This window comes from Ictalurus punctatus, chromosome 10, assembly GCF_001660625.3.
Source record: "Ictalurus punctatus breed USDA103 chromosome 10, Coco_2.0, whole genome shotgun sequence".
NCBI lineage: Eukaryota > Metazoa > Chordata > Actinopteri > Siluriformes > Ictaluridae > Ictalurus > Ictalurus punctatus.
The window spans coordinates 7,708,557-7,731,505 of record NC_030425.2 but is presented as its reverse complement, the minus strand read 5'-3'; the positions used below and the strand labels follow the sequence as shown (position 1 = coordinate 7,731,505).

The window sequence follows — 22,949 nt, the reverse complement described above, 5'->3', positions numbered from 1 at the left end:
TTCCAGTACCAGGGGAAATACAGCTAAAAGTAATTCCTTTGTGGTATCCATGCATGATCAGATTCACACTACTGTCTTCTTAGTACCGTGGTGCTGTTTTTTTAAGCCATTGTGTACACGCTACAGAGGTGTTAAACAGAGTTATGGCGTAGAACACTGCTGGATTGTGTGTTCAAATTGCCAACCATATGCTAGCATTAGCCTGTGGGTCCAGGACGGTTCAGGGGCAGCTTGACATGACGACTGCCTTGCTCCTCAGACATTCGGCGCTCACAGTGAGATTGCTATAATGAAGCACTCTGTTATCAAGTTTCTAATACTTGATACGTTCGGCCACCCGTGACTAAAGTGCCGCTCTAGGCACCGTTTCCTATTCTCCTGTATAAATGCAGAGATCCTGAGACCAAGACACAACACTTCTTTTACTTTTTCACTTTCTCTCTCTCACTCTGTATGTAATTATATGTAAGACCCTGAAGTCATACACAGCACCAGATGTCAGTCTGTTCCACGCACACATTCTTTTATTTCCTGTTTCTCCTTGCACCTGTTTGTCACGTCTCGGGCAATGTTTTTCCTGCTGTCTCGGCACACACACCCATGCCTTTTCCAAAGTTCAGAGCCCCATTCAGTCACTCTTCCATGAGTCTTTATTACATAGAGGAAGTGACCTGGATCCTATAATGTATGCTATAATTGAGCCAGTCTGAGCACCTCGAGTCAAATCACACTCTTTAAAATCTCTCACTCAAGCGCTATTGTCATAAAACACTAAGCACCCACCTCCCAGCGATTCTCCCTGCTTTATTAAAGTGTGGCAGAGAGCAGGCTGAGCTACTGTCAGATCCTACAAATAGATCAGGCGCGCAGTAGTTCATACGTGTGCACGGAACAGGGAGATAAAGAGCGGCTCTAACACCACTGGAATTTCCGTCGTGTTTTAGTTACAGAAAGTGATAGATGTGCAGGAGGAGCTCATTGTGCTTCCCCTGCATGTGAAGAGAGGTTGAGGCTGCACTGATGCTGCTTTGTTATGTGGACAGTGTCTTGGAACTGATGTGAAGAACAGCACCAGGTCCTCAGGCATAAACATACCATCTCTATTTTAATCTTTTTTTTTTTGCTTTACACATGCTGCCAAGTTTATAGCTCCAGCTTCACACACACACACACGCACACAGGCTGAAGTCAATGAACGGTCATAAATCAGAATGTACTTTTTTTTTTTTTTTTAATAAACTCAAAGCTCTTAAATAAAAACAAATAATTAACTTAATATTTAATAATCCATGAGTAAAGACACAAAGGGAGCATGAAGCATGCACGCACCGTTAAACTGCATCAAAATATAAAAGATTATAATGGCTCCTATCTCTGTTTTGAACATCAGTATTTTTATCATGCTCCTTCAACGTGAACTAGGCCACGGAAGGAAAAAAAAAAATAAAAAATGAGACGATTAATTTGAGATGGCAGTCATGAGAATTCAGTGTCACACGCATCATGAACCACTTCGCAGGAAAAGCATTTAATCACATGCCTGAATTAAACTCCAAACGTTTAGCCGTCTAACCTGCTGAATTAGACGTCGAGGCCGCGCTCGTTCTCCGGCAGATTTCCCGCCAAGGTGTCTGTTTAGCAGCGGACGGATTCATACCGGCGTTAACGTTCTAGTTTTGCCGTGTCTGTCCCCAGCTCGTCCTGTCCACGAGTCGCAGACGCGAAGCTTGTTTGCTCTGTCTGTGCACTTGCCACTCAGGCCACTGAGTCTAGTGTTGGCTTATTAAATAAGTACTTCATGTTATAGAATCGAGCTGTTTACCTTGTCGTAGTGCTGAAAAGGTCATGCAACTCCACTCTCTGTTGTCAATGTCTGATATAAATCCAGATTCTAGACAAAGACCAATAAAACCGACGCGCTCGCATTCTGTTTAAAGACAAAATAAACCATCGGCGACGTTCCCGTAGTTCTCTACTAAATGTAGAAATAATGCTGAATGTTAATGCTTTATATGTTTAAAAGCATTGACGTGTAATAATACTCATGAGATTCTCAAGTCTCTCTGTCTCTCTCACACACACACAGCCATTTTCCTGGGTTCCTTCCGTTTGCCTTATGAGGAGATCAGGAGGATGATCGTGGAGGTAGACGAGGAGCAGCTAACGGAACCAATGATCCAGGTAACACATCCTTTCACCTCTAGTATGCATTAGTTGCAGTTAATGATTTAAGAAGTGACATGGTTATAAATCCATCCCAAACCGTTTATCACTCTGTGTCAGCGTCTACATTCATGCATTAGATGGCTCGTTGTGCTTTCCCGCTGACACGGTGTTGATGCCTTACTTTGGCTCTGCTCTACCTAGCTGTTTGGGTGTTAGATGTTCGAGCTTAGGATTAATTCTGTGCCACGCAAGGTTAATATCGCAGTCGTACGGTACATCGGGCCAAAAAGGGACAACTGGCAGCAAACCGAATAGGCGCAAGTTAACTCCCAGGGGCGGAACGTCCAGAAGATTTGGATCCACGTGTCGATGTAAAAGGCGACGACTGAAGTGAATCGAGTCAGCGATCGTAATTAGGACTGATTCTGAATCGATTATTATTGAAAAAGGACAAACAACTAGTGTTGTACAAAAATAGTTCTATTTTTTTATTACGTCATTTGCGAATTAACAGAGGCTACTAAATCGAATCGTATCGCAGCAGATCTATTCGTATAGTCCGATATCAACTCCTGGCCTTAAGAACAGAAATCGTATTGTATTGTGTGGAGGTTCTACACCTCTGTGAAATAGATTTTCCTTGAGTAGCTGCAATACTCAACCGCATTAATGACTATTCCATTCCTCAGACCTGTCTGGACTGGATGGGTTTTTGTTGCTACGCTGAAACAACCCTGGTTCCAGTATCATCGCCGTGTCTATTAAATAAACAGGCAGCGGTTATTTAGTCGGCTTGTGCTGTCGAGTTTGCTGGAATACAGAAACATCAACCCAGTCTCACCATCATGCCTTTCTGACATTTCTCCGTATTGCCCTTGTTAGCTTTCACTTGTTAGAGACCTAGACATGGACAGCATGAGGAAGAACGATGCGTGGGCCCCACTGTTTGTGGGAATGTTTTCGTCGTGCTCCACACTGTTGTAGTTTGTAGTGTTGGCATTCCTCTCCCTCAAGCCCATGTTCTGTAATTACCACACTCAGCTCTGCTCCAGTGGCTTGTAGAGGAGCATGTGTGTAAGGAGATGCACTGAGGGCTTAGGTATCTTCACCTTCACCCTGCTTCTGTGTTGTTTTTATCAACTTTGTTGAAAACATACTTTTACTCATCCTATCTATATTTCTCACGGCGCCTCCAGCGCTGAGCATGCAGCCTTCTCCATTTAACAAACACTATTGATTTGACTGATTTGATATGTTGAAGGATCGTGCTATGGAAATAGTTTTTGAGAGCGAGCTGTAATGCGGGCTCTTGCTTCAGCGTTGTTTTAATATTAGACTTGATGAACTCGAACGTAAGGCCTCATGGTGTGGCTTGAACAGATGAAACAACCAGCCCACTGTTGAGCCGTGTGTCGATGGCCTGGTTATTAAATGTGAATTTATATTGTGGCTATCAACATTGGCAGCCAGGAGATATGGATTTCCTTTGCATTAGATGACAGATTATTGTGGGGATATTGATAAATGGCATTCGGTGGGGATTATTTTCGCTAAATGAGAGTGGACTGCATAATGATAAACCATTTATCTGCTCTTTAATGAACTTACTGGAGGGCGAATGAAGGGGAATGAGTGGAATTACTTTGGCAAATGCACACAAATCGGGAGGAGCATGGGCTGCATTTGTAATGTAGGGGGTAAAGGAGAAGGTTGAAGGAAAGGTTCTATTAAAAGAGATTAGTATTTGGTGCCTCACCGCTGGATTTGGCGTTTTTGAGGGCAGGGTGTAGTGCCGAGTCCGTCAGTAAATAAAGATTTTGGCGTGTTGTTTGGCTGATATTACGTCTCTCTTCTTGCCTTACTCTGTCTTACTCTGAATCTGTGTCTTTGCATTAGACTCTGGTGAAGCACCTTCCTGAGCAGGAACATCTGACTGCATTGGCCAAGTATAAACAAGAGTATGCCAGTCTGTCTGAACCTGAACAATTTGGGGTTGTGGTAAGTGTACACACACACACGCGCACACACACACACACACACACACACACAGATTGAATCATAGATTATTTTTTTTTAAGACATATATATATATATATATATATATATATATATATATATATATATATATATATATATATATATATATTGTGTAACTACGAGGCTTGTGTATTGATGTTAAAATGATTTTCCATTTTAAAACATCCTGATAAATGATTTAATCACCCTGAACCGTTAGCATAAACAGACATTAAAATGATCATTTCCCCCATCTCAGGTTTATGGAGAATAGTGGAGGCCATAGTAATATTAACGGCTGTGCAGTCGGGAACTGTGTTGGGAATCACAAAAAAGACTCTAACCGAGTTTTCCTGCAGTAATATTTAGGAAACAGTCAAAACACCACCACCACAGAAAGATAAAATCACATTTCTGTCTAATCCTTTTAGAGAACATTTTCTCTGTTGCTGCTTCTCATGAAAGCTTGCGTTCGGTTTGATACTCTATTAAAGACCATTGTAATATTTTGGGTCAAAATACTTTGCCTTTTTCACATTTTTGCGACCGAAAACCGAAAGAGCGCAAATATTTCTGTGACATCCCTAATAAATATAGTTGTAATAATATGGTAGTATAATAATAATAATAATAATAATAATAATAATAATATAGCCAGAGGCATATCACCCTGCAGCTCTCGCCTGGTTTCCCACTGAAGCTAAGGAGGGTTGAACCTGATCAGTACCTGGATGGGAGACCTATTGGGGAAAACTAAGGTTTCTGCTGGAAGTGTTATTAGTGAGGCCAGCAGGGGGCGCTTACCCTGTGGTCTGTGTGGGGTCCAATGCCCCAGTATAGTGACGGGGACACTATACTGTGAAAACAGTACTGTCTTTTGGATGAGACGTTAAACTGAGGTCCTGACTCTCTGTGGTTATTAAAAATCCCAGGAGACTTATTGTAAAAGAGTAGGAGTATAACCCCGGTGTCCTGCCAAAATACCCCCATTGGCCTTTCCCTGTCACGGCCCCCTAATAATCCCCATCTCTGAACTGGCTCCATCACTCTCTCCTCTCCACTAATAGCTGGTGTGTGGTGTAGTTCTGGTGCACTGTGGCTGCCTCACATCATCCAGGTGGATGCTACACACTAGTGGTGGTTGAGGTGATTCCCCCCATACTATGTAAAGCACTTCGAGTGTCTAGAAAAGATCTATATAAATGTAAGGAATTATAAACTGATGTTAAATATATCCTTTTTTTTTTTTTTTTAGACAAGTTGAAAACACACACACTAATGAACTTAACATATTCTTCGAAGAAGTGTTTAACACCTGCACAAATCATTCCAGATTCAGAGGTTGGTTGGCTCGTCTATCATTGCGTTGGGGAGAAAAAGACTGTCTTTTTGCACTTTTTTGAGTGATAACTCCGTGAGGTTTTTTTGCAGAGCTCCTACACAAAATGCATAAACTACCTATATTTAAAATTGATTTTCTACACCAAATCCTAAACCTAACCTTAATTTCAATGATCACAAAGAAGTGATTAAAGCCTTTCTGTTTTGGAAAAAAAAAAATCATATAGCTTTTAGAATGAAAAAAAAAAAGCATCTTGCTGGTGGGGTTAGTGCAGTTTAGTGCTGTCACTTTCACATACACAAACTAAATATTCAATACAGAAAACATTGGTAAATGCACGTTTAGCCTGTGGTGTATTAGTGTACTTTAATGTTCATTTCATTTAGAGCTTGTCACGTTTCCGCTTCGACCAAATCGATGAAACCCTAAAGGACTCGTACTGCCTATTTTAAGAAGCTAAACATTTCAGTCACTGATCATATATGCTAATTTCAAGTTGCTTAATTACAAGTCAGTCTTTTTAGTTAGACGAGGATTTGTTATCCTGTTTTATCCAAACCAAATAACCAGAAACTCTCAAAATATTTACTTAAAATAGTAAACCAATATACATTTCCGTAATTAGTATCTTAACTCATCATTTAATAAATGAACTGCTTTCTCCTTCCATTTTAATGTTCTTTAGTGCTGTTTATTATCAAGTGAAGTTCTACAGTGCGCTGCATTTACAGGTCTTAATGAATAGCTGACCATCTGTTTATTACTCACTGGGTATCTGTTCAGACTAGCAATTGTACAGTACTTGTTCAGTTGTTTTGCAGTCACGTCAAAAAGATTTTCAACGTACCAAAACATAAACAAAGCTGCTGCATTTGCACAGAAAGACAGAATGACTTAATTAATGGTAATGAGCCTCATGTTTGTGGACTGCTTGTAAATGACTGACTTTGTCCTCTGTACATACATAGTGATGCCACCAGTCTTGATTTGAACAGTGTTAACATACTTACTGTGATGGCTGGAGTAAGAGAACCGCGATGGCCGAAGTTAGGGTGCTGCAGATGGCCGAAGTTAGGGAACCGCGATGGCCAAAGTCAGGGTACCGCGATGGCCGAAGTTAGGGTGCTGCAGATGGCCGAAGTTAGGGTGCTGCAGATGGCCGAAGTTGGGGATCGGCTGATGGCCGAAGTTGGGGATCGGCCGATGGCCGAAGTTGGGGAACGGGCGATGGCCGAAGTTCGGGAGCCGCGATGGCCGAAGTTGGGGTGCCGCAGATGGCCGAAGTTGGGGTGCCGCAGATGGCCGAAGTTAGGGGAACGCAGATGGCCGAAGTTGGGGAGCCGCGATGGCCGAAGTTAGGGGAACGCAGATGGCCGAAGTTAGGGGAACGCAGATGGCCGAAGTTGGGGAGCCGCGATGGCCGAAGTTAGGGTGCCGCGATGGCCGAAGTTAGGGGAACGCAGATGGCCGAAGTTGGGGTGCCGCAGATGGCCGAAGTTAGGGGAACGCAGATGGCCGAAGTTAGGGGAACGCAGATGGCCGAAGTTAGGGGAACGCAGATGGCCGAAGTTAGGGGAACGCAGATGGCCGAAGTTGGGGTGCCGCAGATGGCCGAAGTTAGGGGAACGCAGATGGCCGAAGTTGGGGAGCCGCGATGGCCGAAGTTAGGGGAACGCAGATGGCCGAAGTTAGGGGAACGCAGATGGCCGAAGTTGGGGAGCCGCGATGGCCGAAGTTAGGGTGCCGCGATGGCCGAAGTTAGGGGAACGCAGATGGCCGAAGTTGGGGTGCCGCAGATGGCCGAAGTTAGGGGAACGCAGATGGCCGAAGTTAGGGTGCCGCGATGGCCGAAGTTAGGGGAACGCAGATGGCCGAAGTTAGGGGAACGCAGATGGCCGAAGTTGGGGAGCCGCGATGGCCGAAGTTAGGGTGCCGCGATGGCCGAAGTTAGGGTGCCGCGATGGCCGAAGTTAGGGTGCCGCGATGGCCGAAGTTAGGGTGCTGCAGATGGCCAAAGTTGGGGAACGCAGATGGCCGAAGTTAGGGGAACGCAGATGGCCGAAGTTGGGGAACGCAGATGGCCGAAGTTAGGGGAACGCAGATGGCCAAAGTTGGGGAACGCAGATGGCCGAAGTTAGGGTGCCGCAGATGGCCGAAGTTGGGGAACGGGCGATGGCCGAAGTTGGGGAACGGGCGATGGCCGAAGTTGGGGATCGGGCGATGGCCGAAGTTGGGGAACACCGATGGCCGAAGTTGGGGAACGACGTTGGCATGTTCGGGGTGATAGCGAGAAAATGGGAGCAAACATTCGTGCTGCCCTGGCAACCAGTACATAGGTTTGCTTTCATGAGGTGTGTACTCACAAGTGAATCACAAAGTAAGAATTGGGGAAAAAATAAATAAAAGCCAGTTGACGCGCATCTCAAGTTGATTTTATACTGTTTTTGTTTCGGTGTTTCAGTCACATGAGTTTTATATTGCAGTCGCGATGACCTCTCTGTACAACGTGAGCATAACTAGAGTTGGAAGAGGGCTAAAATTACTCGCTACTTCAGAACAGAATAAAACTCAGACAAACTTGACCCCATTTGTGTTTCTCTAATCATCCTACACAGCCCCTCCCCCTGCTCTGGAATTCCTCAAAACATTTACGAGCACAGACGCCTATATATTATAGTTTTTGATCATCGGTTCAAATGAGAATGAATGTTCTTTATGAAGCAGCAACATCCATGTATCCTCAGTGAATATACAGTGTGACGTCACATGAAACACGGGGACTGTGGGGATCCCGTATGTTTATCTGTGTAGCATGTGGCACTCGCAGTGTGTGCATCTTTTGGGCTGAGTAGAAAGAAACGATTTTGAGCTTTATTAGGCACACCCCCTGGACAGAGATCTGGGGCAGCCCCAGGACCCTCTGGAGAGATTATATCTCACAGTTGGCTTGAGAACGTCTCAGAATCCCCCAGGAGGTGCTGGAACCTGTGGCTGGGGATAGAAATATCTTGGCTGACCTTCTCTGCCTGTTGCCTCTGCCGCCTCCACCAGGAAAAGCCGAAAATAGAAGGACTAATTCAAGGGAAGAAGGAACGTGTTTGTATTGTACATCGCTTTACTGTATTACACGGTTAACACAGAGCAGTTGTCTGCATTAAGTTACTAAATACTAGTTATGCAGTTTAATGATACATGGCTGAAATACCCTTCTGAAAAATATTCCTTTACACCAGTACAGTGGTATTCAGAAGAACATTAACTCCACTAGCAATTTTGATCAGAACTTGTGAAAATCTAAACCAGCTCTTTTTATTTGATTTTTTTTTTTTTTTTTTCATCTTCAAAGAGGCACCCTGATGAAAAAAATTCTATATGTCAGCCTTTGCAGGAGCACTGCTACTTTTTTTGGGTTAATCCTGCTCAAATATTTATGCTTATAAGAGCTTTGAATTGCAGTCTGTTTCATCGCAGATTAGATTGCGTATGACGTGAACACAGGATGCTCTCAGTGTGTTTACCCACACAGATTAGACATTTTTCACTGACCCATTTCCTTTTACTTCATCTTTCCCCTCTTTGTACCCCTCGCAGCCTTCACTTCGCCGTGATGAAACAGTCCTTTGTACTAAGGGCGTCTTGATTATTTGCGGTGCACGCGTGTGACGTTTGCTCTTTAATAACACTAGCTTTGAATGATTGTTGTTCTCATTTCACGTCACGTGTAAAGACTGAGAGTCCGGTGGAAATTGGCATCACAGACCCTCCCCTCGTCTCATCCCATCCGCCCATCTGCCTAGAAAAGCATGGCATTTTAATAACGAGAATATTGCAGTTTGCGTCTTCGTAGATGTGATTTTATTACAGTATATTTGATTTGCATGATTTGTTTACTTGTTGTCTCTCTCAATATCTGTTTCTGCTCAGTGCTGGCTTGAATGTTTGATATTCAGTAAAGACAATAATTTCTACGTGTGGCTAATGGCTCTAGACGTATTAATCGTTCTTCTTTATTGAGTTACTTATCTACGCACTGTTGCCAGTCACTGTTTTCTTTGTGATCAATTACACCTCGATCGTCTACTCCTCTTTTTGTGTGTATATATATATGTATATATATATATATATATATATATATATATATATATATATATATATATATATATATATACACACACACACACACATACAACATACATACATACATACACACACACACACACACACACACACACACACACACAATTTGAAATCAAATAAGCTATTGGGTCCCCAATAAACCCTTAATATATCATCTGCTCTTTGAATGTCTGTCAGCAGTTCTCACACAACACTCACACAGATATATATAATTATGGCCTCGGAGAACATTTTCTCCCCGCCCTGCCCGTGTCCACAGGGCGTTCTAACATCGTTGCCGGTGCCCCGGAGCCTCCGCTTTTAGAACGCAATATTTCCCAATTTAACTTAATTGTGTAACGCCCGTAATTCGACGCTGCCTGTTGTGCGATGCCGTCCGTCCCTCCGGTCGCTCCCCCACGGCCGCTCACGCACCAATTAACTTCAGCAGAAGGAGCCTAGATCACATCATTGCCAACATCCATTACGATTGCCTAGCAACACAAAAACCCTGGCCTTCGTCACATAAATAGCTTTTAAAATGCCAGGCCGAAAGCAGTAGGCAAATTACGAAACTCTGAAAGTAATTTCAGACCGAGTCGGAGGGGAGCAAACAGAAAGCCGTAATGAGGAGTCTCTCAGCGCCGAAGCTGAGTAAAGGTTTTCAGTTTGGACGTCTTTTTGAGGTTCAGTGTGAAACATCGTGCTGCAGTGTGCACAGCTTTAATCTGAGGATACTCGGGGAATTATGAACCGTCACTCTGTGTGTAAGGGAATTGATTATATAGTGTACTGATAACTCCTAATGTCTATTCAGACGTGACAGTTTTTCCATTAAGACGGAGGGATTTTATTTTTTCCTTCGTCATTTTAGTCCAGGAAACTTGTATCCCGTCTGAATCGACATATCATATCCTGTGGGAAAAGAGGTTTTCCCCCTTTTTTTTTTCCTTCCCCCCTTCAGTATAAAGACAAATGTGATCTATGATGTCTCGTGTCTTTTTATCAAAACCAAGTATTGACCGAGTTTAAACGATACGTCTGGAATCGTCTCGTGCCTTAGATATACAGTATAGCACTGTGCAAGAGGTTTAAGCACACGAACAGAAATGCTGCAAAGCTGCCTTCAAAAATAATGACACGGTGTTTCTACATGGGGGGAAACAAACTAGTATGAAGAGCAGTAAACGGTGATGAACTAAACAAAGTCCGTATGTGATTTTTTAAAAATGCGTCCCGTAGTCTCAGGTACACTTTGTGCAGCCTCATAAGGAAATTGGCAGGTAAGTTTTACTGAACGTCTTGGAGAATCTGACTCAGTAATGCAGAAGTCTTAAAATACACATCAAATCATTGTGCCACGAGTTTTTCATAGTACCCAATGTCCAGAAATCTTACCTCATCCATAGAGTCCTGTTTTGATCATCTTCTCTCTCTTTTAAGCATTGGGTGAAATCCCATCACTGCTCGAGAGGACCGAGGAATGCCAGTGCCATGGTAATAATCTAAATCAGCCGTATATTCGTTTTCACGCATCCCTTTCTTTCTCTGTCTGCAGATGAGTGTTGTGAAGCGCCTGCGGCCGAGGCTGAACTCCATCCTGTTTAAGCTGCAGTTTGAGGAGCAGGTGAGTCACATGAGGCCGGACATGCTGGCGGTGAGCGCGGCGTGTGAGGACGTGAGGAAGAGCAAAGCCTTCAGCAAGCTGCTGGAACTTGTGCTGCTCATGGGCAACTACATGAACACAGGCTCTCGCAATGCCCAGTCCTACGGCTTTGACCTCAGCTCCCTCTGTAAGGTGTGTATGCACACACCGCATCTGTACTAACTTACTCACCTAATGATGTACTCACTGATGTACAGTACTTACTTACGAGCTTAAGTACTCACTTACTGCAATTACGTGTATACTCACTCACTGATTATCAACGTACTCATGTAGTCATTTACTCAGCTACTTACTTACTATCCCTCTTAATCACCAACTTACTTAAATGTGTACACATGTACTTACTGTGCGTTCAGATCTTCCTGGGAAGTTCGTATTTACGAGTTAGGAAGTCGCAATTACGACGTCAGGTGCGTTCAGGTCACTTTGGTCGGAGCAAGTTGGCGGTGTACCTTCTCTTAATTAAGTATAAAGAAAATACAGCTAAGGTTTAACTCTACTTCGAGAAAATGAAGAACAAAGAATGCTCATCAGGTGTGTTTTGCTTTTTTTTTTTTATATATATAAATGTTTTTTATTCAATTTACGAAGCCGCTGTGAACTTTATAATTGCGTGTTATATTGTAATTGTACAATGCTGTCATATTTTGTGCAGGAAATTAGCTTGTTTTATTGTAAATTAAAAAAAAAAAAAAGCCTGACAATAACGTGCTGCATATGCCCAGCACGTCACGACTGAAATCAGCTTCTGAAACGAGTAAACATTCAATTTCGGCAAATTTAACTTCAGCTGCAGACGTCGCATCCGTTGATTCCACCGTGTTTTCTTTCTGACAGTCGGAGCTTAAAGAAAATCCCGGGTTTCTCCACTCGTAATTGCGACGTTGTGGTGGCGTTTATTTGCGTTCAACTCACACCGTTACTCATACATTTACTTACGTCATTATAATCTTCTATATTAATCTGATGCCTGCACCCAAGCCCCAAGTGTGTAGCCCCAAATGGCAGAAGTTTTCAAAGGAATGTTTTAAAAAAAGAAGAAAGAACAAACTATTTAATTTTACTTCACACGTTCTCTTCTCTAAACTGTTTCTTCTCTCTTTTTTTTTTTTTTTAAACTTTTTTCCTTTTGTTACCCCTTTGTCCCTTTAAAATTCATCAAATTATTTAGATGAACAAGTAAATAATTAATTAATAAATATTTCATCAAAACAGATAAATAATTAAATTAATAAAAGAATTGAATAAATAATGTGAATTAAGTTAAAAAAAAACCTGTTTTAAACAAACCCTTCTGTTTTTATTTATTTATTTATTTATTTATTTATTTATTTATTTATTTATTTTGCGCATGTTTTGGAGTAGGAGGCTACCTTGCCCTTTCCAATGAGCCACCTCACTCTTGCCTTTTATTTATTTATTTATTTATTTGAAACACTCTCAAGCTTTGAGGCATGTTTTCTCCGTGTGAGTGGAAGGTGCAGAGCACGATGATTTTAAAGCTCGTTAAGTAGAATAGCTCGTCTGCGATCCTGTTTTTTTTTTTTTTTTTGGGGGGGGGGTACGTGTTGGGAAAACAGAAATGAAATAAGATGAATTTAATTACGAGTCCAGCCTATTTTGCGCAGCCATGGCAACCCACCGCTCATTCTGCAGTTCCTCTCCTCCTTTTCCTGCCTCACTCTTTCTACTCTTCTCTCTCTCTTTATTTCCTTCTCTTGCCTCTTCTCTAAATGGCCATTACCACATTACAGCTGAGTAACCAGGCCAGCCTTCTCTCGGGCTGAATGAAATGCCTCTCAGCTCATCAAATCTCTTATAGCACCTGACAAAGGAGTCCCACACCGACAAACACATTCATAGCCTGGACTTTATTAGAAGCAGAAGCCGATGGACTGCTACAGGAACATCTGCTTCCTAGTAGCTGATAATGTGAGGATGTGATGAGAGAGAGCTCTGAGTGGCCAGTGAGCCCGAGACACAATCTGCACAGTTCTGACCTTTTTTTTATTATTATTATTATTATTATTTTTTATAAATCCCATCTGTATCTCTTGCCACTTTTCCTTCGTGTTGAGCCAAGCGATTGGAGGATGCTCAAATGCAGCTCTCTCCTAAGTTTCTAAATGCTGGAGAGATTTGTCTTCCCTGACAAACGAGTGCAGAAAGAGAGGCAGAGTGACAGATGTGTCATTCCCGACAGGCGGAGAGTAACAAAGAAAGCGTGCCATTCCCCGCCTTTCAAGTTGCTAGCCTGAGGACTCGTCCTGATGTTCCCTTCCTCTGCTTGTGTTTCTCTGCTCGTTTGTTTGTTCAGGCAAGTTTACGTGGGACATGATTTCCTCTGTGTTGTGCTTGGTGTATGTTTAGTCATCAAAAGTGTAGCTGAGGTGACTTTTCCCACAAGGAAACATTTAGCTTTCTTTTAGGTGTTCAAATTTGCTGTCTAACTCTGAAAGCTTGCTGTTCGCTGAATGCCCACAAGGTCAGCAACTATAGCGATCACTAAAACACTGCACTTCAAGTGAAAAGATAGAGAGAGAGAGCACAACGCTCTTATTATCCAGTAAACGAAGATTACTACGGATTTGCTTTGGAGTATTTTCTTTCTTTCTTCCCCCCGGTTTTCTATTTGTGCACTGTTAGAGAAAGAATTGTGGGTTTGATTGAAACTTTCCCCCCCCGATATACTGTAATGAACCCCACCAGTTTCAGAAAAGCACACTGAGTACTGAGCTTTGTAACGTTTGTGCTATCACTCCAATAATATGCTCTTTGTGCTGTATTTTTCCCTCATTTCGGCCTCTACAAAGTTCTATATCTATTGAAACGTAATCATGATTAACATTGAAAACATCTCGTGTTTTCAATCTGGCTGCAATTTCAGAGCGCGCTATCAAATTAACTTGTCAAAGACAAAAGGAGGCTGTCAGCGATGACTTTATCCATGATCCCCCCCCCCTTCTCTCTCTCTCTCTCTCTCTCTATTTCAATGTCTTGCTTTCTTATTCTCGCCCTTATTCCATCTTCCTGCCAATCCGGGTTCATTGTCGAGATGTAAATATTTCCTGCCAGCAATTAACGATTCGAGTGCGTTTGTCCCTCTGTGCATGTATACCGTCTATTTAAATATGCACTTCCGATCGTGTCTTAATATCAAGACTCTAAAGAGAAATGTGAATTTGCTAAGTTAAAAAGTTACGTTACTTATATGTAGTTTGGAGTTGATACTGAAACCGGTATTCAGACCTCAGATAGAACTACAGCCTTAAACGCGGAGTCTCGGTTACAGATGATCCTGATCTTGAAGGCGGTTTAAAGGCAGTCGTGTGCACACGACTGAAAAGCCCAGTCTCCGACACTTCTACTTCCAGAGAAAGACTCTGGCAAGCTTGGAGGTGTGAATTCAGTAAATGCGGAAATCATCCTAAGCACCCGTGTAACCCGACTCTGAATATGTGTAACTTTCCCCGTGTAACCGTTAACATAACCTTTCACCTTAAGCTGCAAATTTGTGACATGATGCTACTGATGTGTCTTTTAGGATGGGAATATTTACTTTTTTTTTTTCCCTCCCCCATTTCCCGTCAGTTGAAAGACACCAAGTCGGCTGATCAGCTGTCCACGCTGCTTCACTTCCTAGCTGAGGTGTGTGAGGAGAAATTCCCTGACGTTCTCAAATTTGTCGATGACTTGCAACACGTGGACAGAGCCAGTCGAGGTACACACATGCACACACAAATAAACACACATACATAATGAGACGCAACAGAATACTTAAAAATGAATAAATCAATAAAACAACTCTCATACTTTAGGAAAGATAACAACTCGGCAGTAGCCTGTTTTCAGATGCAGTGTAAGTCATGTGTTGTGTGAAAACAAGTGATTTTCTTTTTTCTCGTCAGCTGTAGTGTCAGTCACAGACTGTTTAAAATTAATGATGTCTAAAGCAGGGTATATTTAAAGCGGGTTGCAGGCTTCGCAGTTTGGCCCAAAATAACCTACCACGTTCAAGAATCCAAATATAACTGCTGTCATTCAACTACATACTTACTTTATTATTGATACTGATCGTTTGATTTTATCTTAAGGAAATTATCTCATACCCTCGATGAATTAAAATAATACATAATTAAGATTGATAATTGTATAGTCTTAATATTGTGTAGTGCCTACTTTGGGCAAACATAATCAACCACGGGGGGGGGGGAGAAGAAAAAGAATTTCAGTATCTGAGTTTGTGTCCTAGTTGAATTTATTGGATCATTATAAATGGTAACTGAAAGAAAACCAGCATGTGATGAATGGAATTATTTTTGGCTTTAAGACATGTTTAATTCATGTTTCATGCAAATCCTCAATGGCACACATTTCACGTTTCATAAAGCAACCTACGGCGTTCAGGGACTAATTAATTTAGGAAAAACCAGAGGCATATCTACTAGTTTTTAACACATGTTGGTTTTCCAGAAGCAACCAGCATGTTTGCTCATGTAAAGGAGTTTGTCAGGGAAGACACCTCGAACAATGTTTTGCCATTCCAAGGATGCTAGACAAAAAAACACAGTGTATTTATTTATTCATTCGTTCCTCTCTAAAGGTCAGAAAAACATCATTCTGCAACACTTCAATCTGCCGGCAGAGCTGAAATTACAGAAACGAAACACGGAACTATAAGATAGTTATAAGTATAAGTCTAGAGGATCATCATTAAGATGAAAGCTGATAGGAACGAACAGTACGCATGCAAAATCTAAAACTCTCAAAATGATTGAATGAACATTAAAGTGATATAATATTTCAACATCATTTAAGATTCACGACTACTCCACCCTCTGATTTTATATATATATATATAAATTAAAGTTACAATCTGATAGCAGTCACTCAGAAAAGATCTGAACATGTAGAGCACCATTTCATCAAACCCAAGATTTGATGGTCTGTAACAGGGGTTCCCAAACTTTTCCAGGGCAAGGCCCCCCGAACGGCATTAACATTTGACCGAGGCCCCCCTTTTTGCAAGATGTCTTTAAAACACATTAAAAATACAGACTTCTGAATATATCCCCCTTTTTTTTTTTTTTTTATTAATAATTACATCTTACATCTTTACATTACATTAGGAATTGATTGTGTGTGTGTGTGTCTGAGAGTGAGAAAGAGAAAACATACATTTATTTATTTTTCACACCAAATTGTTGAGGCCCCCCGGGCGCCCCCTGGCGGCCCCCAAGGGAGCAGCGGCCCCCACTTTGAAAACCACTGATCTATGATATCAAATGCAAACCCTACTATCACAATATCAAAGAGACACAGCCTAGTGAATAATTTGTTCAGTGCGGTCTTGGTACTGTAATTAGGAAAGGAGTATTGCAGGTATGTGAATCTTCTGTAAGTATGAGTTTAATTCATCTATACTTAAACCCCCATTTTCCTCCATTTTCTCAAAGTTCGGTCATTTGCCAGTCCCCACCCGCTACTTAGCTCTCCGCTATCGCACGACAGCCACCAACCAGGGAGGGTGAAGTCGAACACGTTTTCTCAAAGACACGTCAAATCGTCCACCGCGTTTTTTTTTCAAACAGCTGCTCATTTTGCATCTCGGGGAATCTGAACACGCTCGGAGGAAAGCACCGACTGTTCCCATACACGATCGCACAGAAACCCGGAATACGTCTATGGCGCTGTGATTGACAGAGGGGCGCGAGTAATACTATCCCTCACACTCAGAAAGCGCTGCCGATTTTGCTTTTGTGACTCCGAGGCGCTGGTGACGACTTTGGCGTCGTCGGGATTCAAACTTGCGACCTCTTTCTCCAGTTTCCCTAATTTCTCCTGTTTTCGACTCCCTTGTGCTGTACTCCTATTCTGCATGCAGTGTGATACCACTTCAGTAATCAAAGGCTCTTCCTGCTCCGAAGAGCATATCGATCATACGTTTATTCCTTGGGTCTTTTATAAAACCACAAGTAAAGCGGAAGGTTGTTTTGCTCTATGTACATGTACAGTGCATAATGCTGCTAATGTTGCTGCTTTAAGGACGCGTATACGATCATGACACTGGCGTGATCATTTCCCCTTCAGGATACAGTGTACTGAGAAATAAGACACATCTCTGTCATTTCTAAAGTGTTTGTGTTCGGTGTAATCAGTGGAGATTTTAGATTGGAGAGAGTGTGTTGGAGCAGGTTGGCTTGCGCAGCTGGTGTGTTGCTGTGTTTTATTTTTTTCCTCTCGAGCGCCAGCTGACGTGCCATCACTGGTGATCCTCCATGGCTTCAGCACTGCGCAGCGAGCCAGAATACACAGAGTTCATCATCCATCCATCCCAAAACATGCTGTCTGGTGTCTAGAACCCTTGCCTTCTTTTCATCTTCTTCTTCTGTGTTTGTCTGTCTGCCTGTCTGTCCACATCAGACACATTCTATCCAACCATATCAGACTTATCCATCCATCGAGGGGTCTATCCATCCAGTAATATCAGAATTATATCTCCATCCATCCGTATCAGACCAATCCATCCATCTCAGAACTATTTATTCATCCATCCATCCATCCCTTTTCCCACCGCAGAACCATCCATCCGTCCATCTACAACAGATCCATCCATCTGTTCACCCACATCAGACCTATCCATTTGCATCAGACCCATTTTACCCCTTCATTTATCCATCCACTTGAAACCTGTCTGTCCGTTCATGCATCCATCTCTTAAATTTCTTCTTATTATAATTTTAATTCACTTTATTTTTTCTATCATCTCTCTCCCTCTCCCCCTCTCTCTCTCTCTCTCTAAACAGCATCTTTGCAAGCCACACCTGTTTGAATTATCATATGGCAAGCAACATTGTTCATTTCTTCATTATGAACTGCATATGAAAATGTCGCATTACTATTTCAAACTGACAGAGATGAGCTTAGTGTGTGTGTGTGTGAGTTGGTGTGAGTGGTGGTACTGGATTGACAGTAGTGCTCTGTTGGGTCACGATGCTCCCGGCAACCCCAGAAGCAAAGAGATTACACAACAACCAAACTGTCTCACCACATCACTGCATGCTTCACAAGAGATCCGGGAGAACCGGAACAAGTTCAGCAGAAGTAGTGGTAATTGTGAATCCATCGGTCATTCCTCCGTTCAGGCTTTTTGGCTCATCAGTATCAGCTGGCTACGTATATGAAATGTTACTAACGAGTGTTCATTAGTAATACCGTGCATCCTTTTTAATTAGGGACCAGCTCATTTAGTGTTGTCTCTTGGTGGAATAGTCATTGGTAATTAATCAGGGCTGGGCCCCATGCCACTGTATTAATAAACAGAGCATTAGGTGTGGAGCGACTTGCTGGGCCCTTGGGATTTGGAGTTTTTGCTTGGCTCATGCACTTAAGTGTACTACTTTGTTTCTTCAACAATAAATAATTTAGTGTGATTATGGAGGTACAATTTTTTTTCTCAGATGCTCTGTATCTGGATAAAACCAACTAGAATTTAGTTAATGACTCTGTATGCTTAATAATAATAATAATAATAATAATAATATAATAATAATAATAATAATAATAATAATAATAATAATAATAATAAATATAGCCGCAAGCAGCAATACCGGGGTCAAGACAATTTATGGGCACCATGAGCAGCAAAAAAAGCTTTGTGACATGTTTGTTGTTAGAGTCCGATGAACAGTGTATGGAGAGTTAGAAAAAGTAAACTTTCAAGCATAAAAAATCATTTATTTTAAAAATAACTAAACATAGCTCCCTTTTTTTTTTTTTTTTTTTAAGAAATGTTGTCCAGTATGTGGTGCTGTTCTGAAACTGCTCAGGTAGCACCTGGGCAAGATGATAGAAGATTTGTAAGCCAAAAATGTAAAAACTTCTGACCAGTAGGGGGCAGTGTACCGAAATTCTTCAGTTCACCTCAGGTCCTAATGTTGATGACCGGTACCAAGTTTCGTCACAATCCCTCAAATCGTTGTGGAGATACAGCCTCAAATTCAGTTTTGCGCGTTCTTCAAATTAATACCTTTCGAAAACGGTATGGTTTAACAAAATTCTGTGAGTACCTGTTCGTCATGAGTGCATCTAGATGATGCAGGCCAATTTCCATGCAAATCGGACAAACGGTGTAGGAGGAGTTCGAAAAAGTAGGTTTTCAAAACATTTAAAAATAGAGGACAGGAAGTTTGCTCAACCATGACACAATTGATATCATTGTTCTCCGTCTGAACCACGAAACCTATCAAGACCAGGCTCATGACTGTAGGCAAAAGGAGTCAATAGGGTTTTTTTTTTTTCAAATTATTTATTTATTTTTTTTATTAGCATTTTTAGATATAGCCTTATAATTTTTGACCACAAGGTGGTGCTGTCCTGAAACTTTGAGTCCCTTCAGAGCATCGTCCCAAAGACACGTCCAGCGTTCCGTAACGATATGCGAAGTCGTTTGTGACATACAGCATTTTATGTCTAAATTTAAAATGCCCGACATCCAAAATGGCCGACATAGGAATCACTGAATCTAATGAGACTAATTTGATGATTTTATGACGAACTGTTTAGAAGTTATAAGCAACAAAAAGTTCTTTTTTCATATCTCATGGCGGCTAGGTGGTTCTGTTCCAAAACGCTGCAGCTAACCTCCTGGCTTAATGCTAATGATATTCCAAGTTTCATCACAATCCCTCAAAGCGTTGCGGAGATATATCCTCATGTCCATTTTGCCGTGCTTACCGTCGAATTGCCATTCGAAAGCTGTGCGGTACGGTTTCTCTAAATTCTGTGAATAACTTTAGCGTAAGTGCCTCTAGATGAGAATTTCCGTGCAAACTGGACATACGGCCCAGGACGAGTGCGAAAAAGTAGGTTTTTCAGAACATTCAAAATGGCGGAAATTTTCCACGAGCCAAGGAATCGGAAGGAATTTTTTTGTTTCTAGGACTCACGGTTCAGAAGTTATTAACGTAAACCTGAGGGCAAATTTGGACAGTTGGTGGTGCTAGAGGGATTGAGTTAGACTCCACATTTGCTGTATTAACAGATCAGACTGTCCTCTATCTGTGTGCCAAATAGAAGCGATTCTATGGGCTGCCATAGACTTCCAGAGCAGAATAAGAATAATAATAAGAGGAAGAAGAAAACTAACTAGGACAATAGAGGTCTAATAATAATAATAGCGATTAGGGATGCGCCAAAATTTTCCGGAAAAAACGTCTGAAAATGTTCGCCGCCACTCCCCTCAGAGCTCAGTATTCAGATTTCACTCTCGATCTAGCCCACGGTTATCCTTGCATTGCAACACTACTAGATCTGCAATTTAAAAAAACATTACTCTGACGCAGAGAAAAAAGCCACGTGCACAGGAAAGCCGCTGAAGGATCGACTCGCAGCACAGACCAAAGTGTGCCTGAGAAACGGGAGCGCACGAGTGATGAGGCGCAAACTCCCTCAGTTCCTGACGTCTGACGAGGTTCTTCAGGAAAGCGCCTCGATCCACGGCAGCGCCACAGCAAGCGCAGCTACGCTTTCCACTGCTAGTGCGGACTGCACGCGGGTATTTATCCACCCCGAGCACCGGCACAGAGCGTGAGAGACTGTGCCGTGCAGCATCTCATGTTCGTGATGAGAAGAGGAAGCGTCTCTCCCGCAAGAAAGCGGAGCAACTTTTGCTCTTGAAGAGAAACCGGCCACTTTTGCTTGAAGAGAAAGCAGACCAGTTTGCTCTGTTCAGTAATTACATTCAAATTCGTGTAGCCCTGAAAATCTTTGTTCTTGACTTGAGGCTACATCTGTTGTTTACAGTTCGAGGTTGGATTTAGTTCTATTGCTGCGCTTTTGCACAATAATCTTTAATTAATGTGGAGATACGTTTACATGAACAGAATAGAGACCTAGTTCATTACTCGGCTGCCGTTTTGCATATCATAATAGTGTTCTAGGACTTTACATTATTTGGATAATTGGATTTAAAAAAAAAAAAAAAAACTCTGTTCAATCTGATCGTTACAGAACTGAAGATTAATATATTCAGTATCGTTTTTGTTTTGGTTTGTTCATTTCAGTAAAATTTTATTGGCTTGTGGTTTTTCAATTCAGAGTCATTAAATTCATGAAATGAATTTAAAAGTCTAATATTAATACAATTATACAAAAAAAAATTATATATATATATTTTTTTTTTTAAATATTCAGTTTCGGTTTTCGGTGCATCCTGAATTTTTGGTTTCAGCCCAGAATTTTCCTTTCATTGCATCACTAATAATGTTAATAATAATAATAATAATAATAATAATAATAATAATAACTACTTCAACTGTTTTTCCCCTCCTTTGAATAGTTCTTCAAACTGGGTCAGTGTTGAAACTGACTGACAGAAGCTGTTTCTAGACATAAACAGCACATCCTCTGACACTTTTTTTTTTACATTTTTTTTATCTTCCTTCATTTGCTCGCTCCCTCCCTAAATTTCTCCCCTTCACAATCCCATCCCTTCTCTATGTCTCTCTCTAATGGCATATCTGTGCTCTCTCCCACTCTTCCACATTTCATTAATAGCTCCCACTCTGGCGTCCCTCATCAAATCGGTTGGCATTATGGGTAACACATCCCCGCCGCCCTGAAAGAGGCCCGTGCGCGAAGTCTAATCGTGTTACTCTATTACAGTTATTTCCATCCATTATTCTGCTTCTTCCTCTCCTCGGCTGCTGTCTTTCTCCGTCAGATAGAGTGGGTTAGACGGAGGGGCGTTTGTATTGTTCGAGAGAGGTGGCAACATTTTTATTAATTACTCACCGCTGAATAGCAGCGTTGTGCTTTCAGCTCTCACAAAGGTAGGATTTGCTGGCTAATAGTCCTCTAACTTTATTTAGGAACGTAGTGTTTGTGTGTGTGCACGATCTGATTGGCAGTTTTCTGTCCTGTTCTGTGACTGTTTGTGTCAAAGCAGTCACATGGTTCTGAGGCCCAGGTGGCACCTGAAAGATGTACACAAACAATTAAACCGCACTTGTACTTACTCTGTCTTTTTTGTATTTTCGTTTTTCCTTATCATAGAGACAATCTGAAATCATAAACACACAATACTCAAATCCTCATATGTACATGGTGGCATACCTATAACAACATATAGCTCGCGTAAATAAAAGAGCACGCTCTATTCTGCAAACCCACGCACTGGAAGCATCTCTTTGCAGTCTTCAAGGCTGTAGAGAAGGCACAGTACGTGGGCCAACGTTATACATCGTTCAGAATGGTTTCTAAAATAGCATCAAAAAAAAACAACAACAACCCGAAATCATCATTGTTCTTAAAAGATTAACTGCTTCCTACAAGACACGTGAAGCCAGCCAGCCGCATCTTTTCAAGCTATCCTGCCCTCTTCCACGTACGTGAGTTCACGTACTCCCACGATAGACTAACTTCAGGGAGAGAGAGCCTGCCGTCCTTCCTATCCTAGAGAGCACGGCAAATTTTGCGCTCTTGGCTCAAGGCCATGGATAGCTGTGGGATCGCTGGGATTGGTGCTCGCAAATCTCCCAGCATTATTTGGGTCACTTGGGGAGCCATGTGACCACATGTTAATCTGAATTAAAAAACCCACTCTATGTAAATCCTTGTTTTTACATTAATATGTGTCTT

The 22,949-nt window shown here is 41.9% G+C and overlaps 1 protein-coding gene across 3 annotated transcripts in view; it reads left to right on the top strand.

Moving 5' to 3' along the window:
• Nucleotides 1-22,949, top strand: part of diaph3 (diaphanous-related formin 3) — a 361,935-nt gene that overhangs the window by 216,658 nt on the left and 122,328 nt on the right. For all 3 annotated transcript variants that reach the window (XM_053683159.1, XM_053683158.1, XM_053683157.1), the window contains 4 exons: nt 2,087-2,181; nt 4,063-4,164; nt 11,199-11,438; nt 14,901-15,030. In XM_053683159.1, coding sequence (XP_053539134.1) covers nt 2,087-2,181; nt 4,063-4,164; nt 11,199-11,438; nt 14,901-15,030 — 567 coding nt within the window. The remainder of the gene's footprint in view (nt 1-2,086; nt 2,182-4,062; nt 4,165-11,198; nt 11,439-14,900; nt 15,031-22,949) is intronic.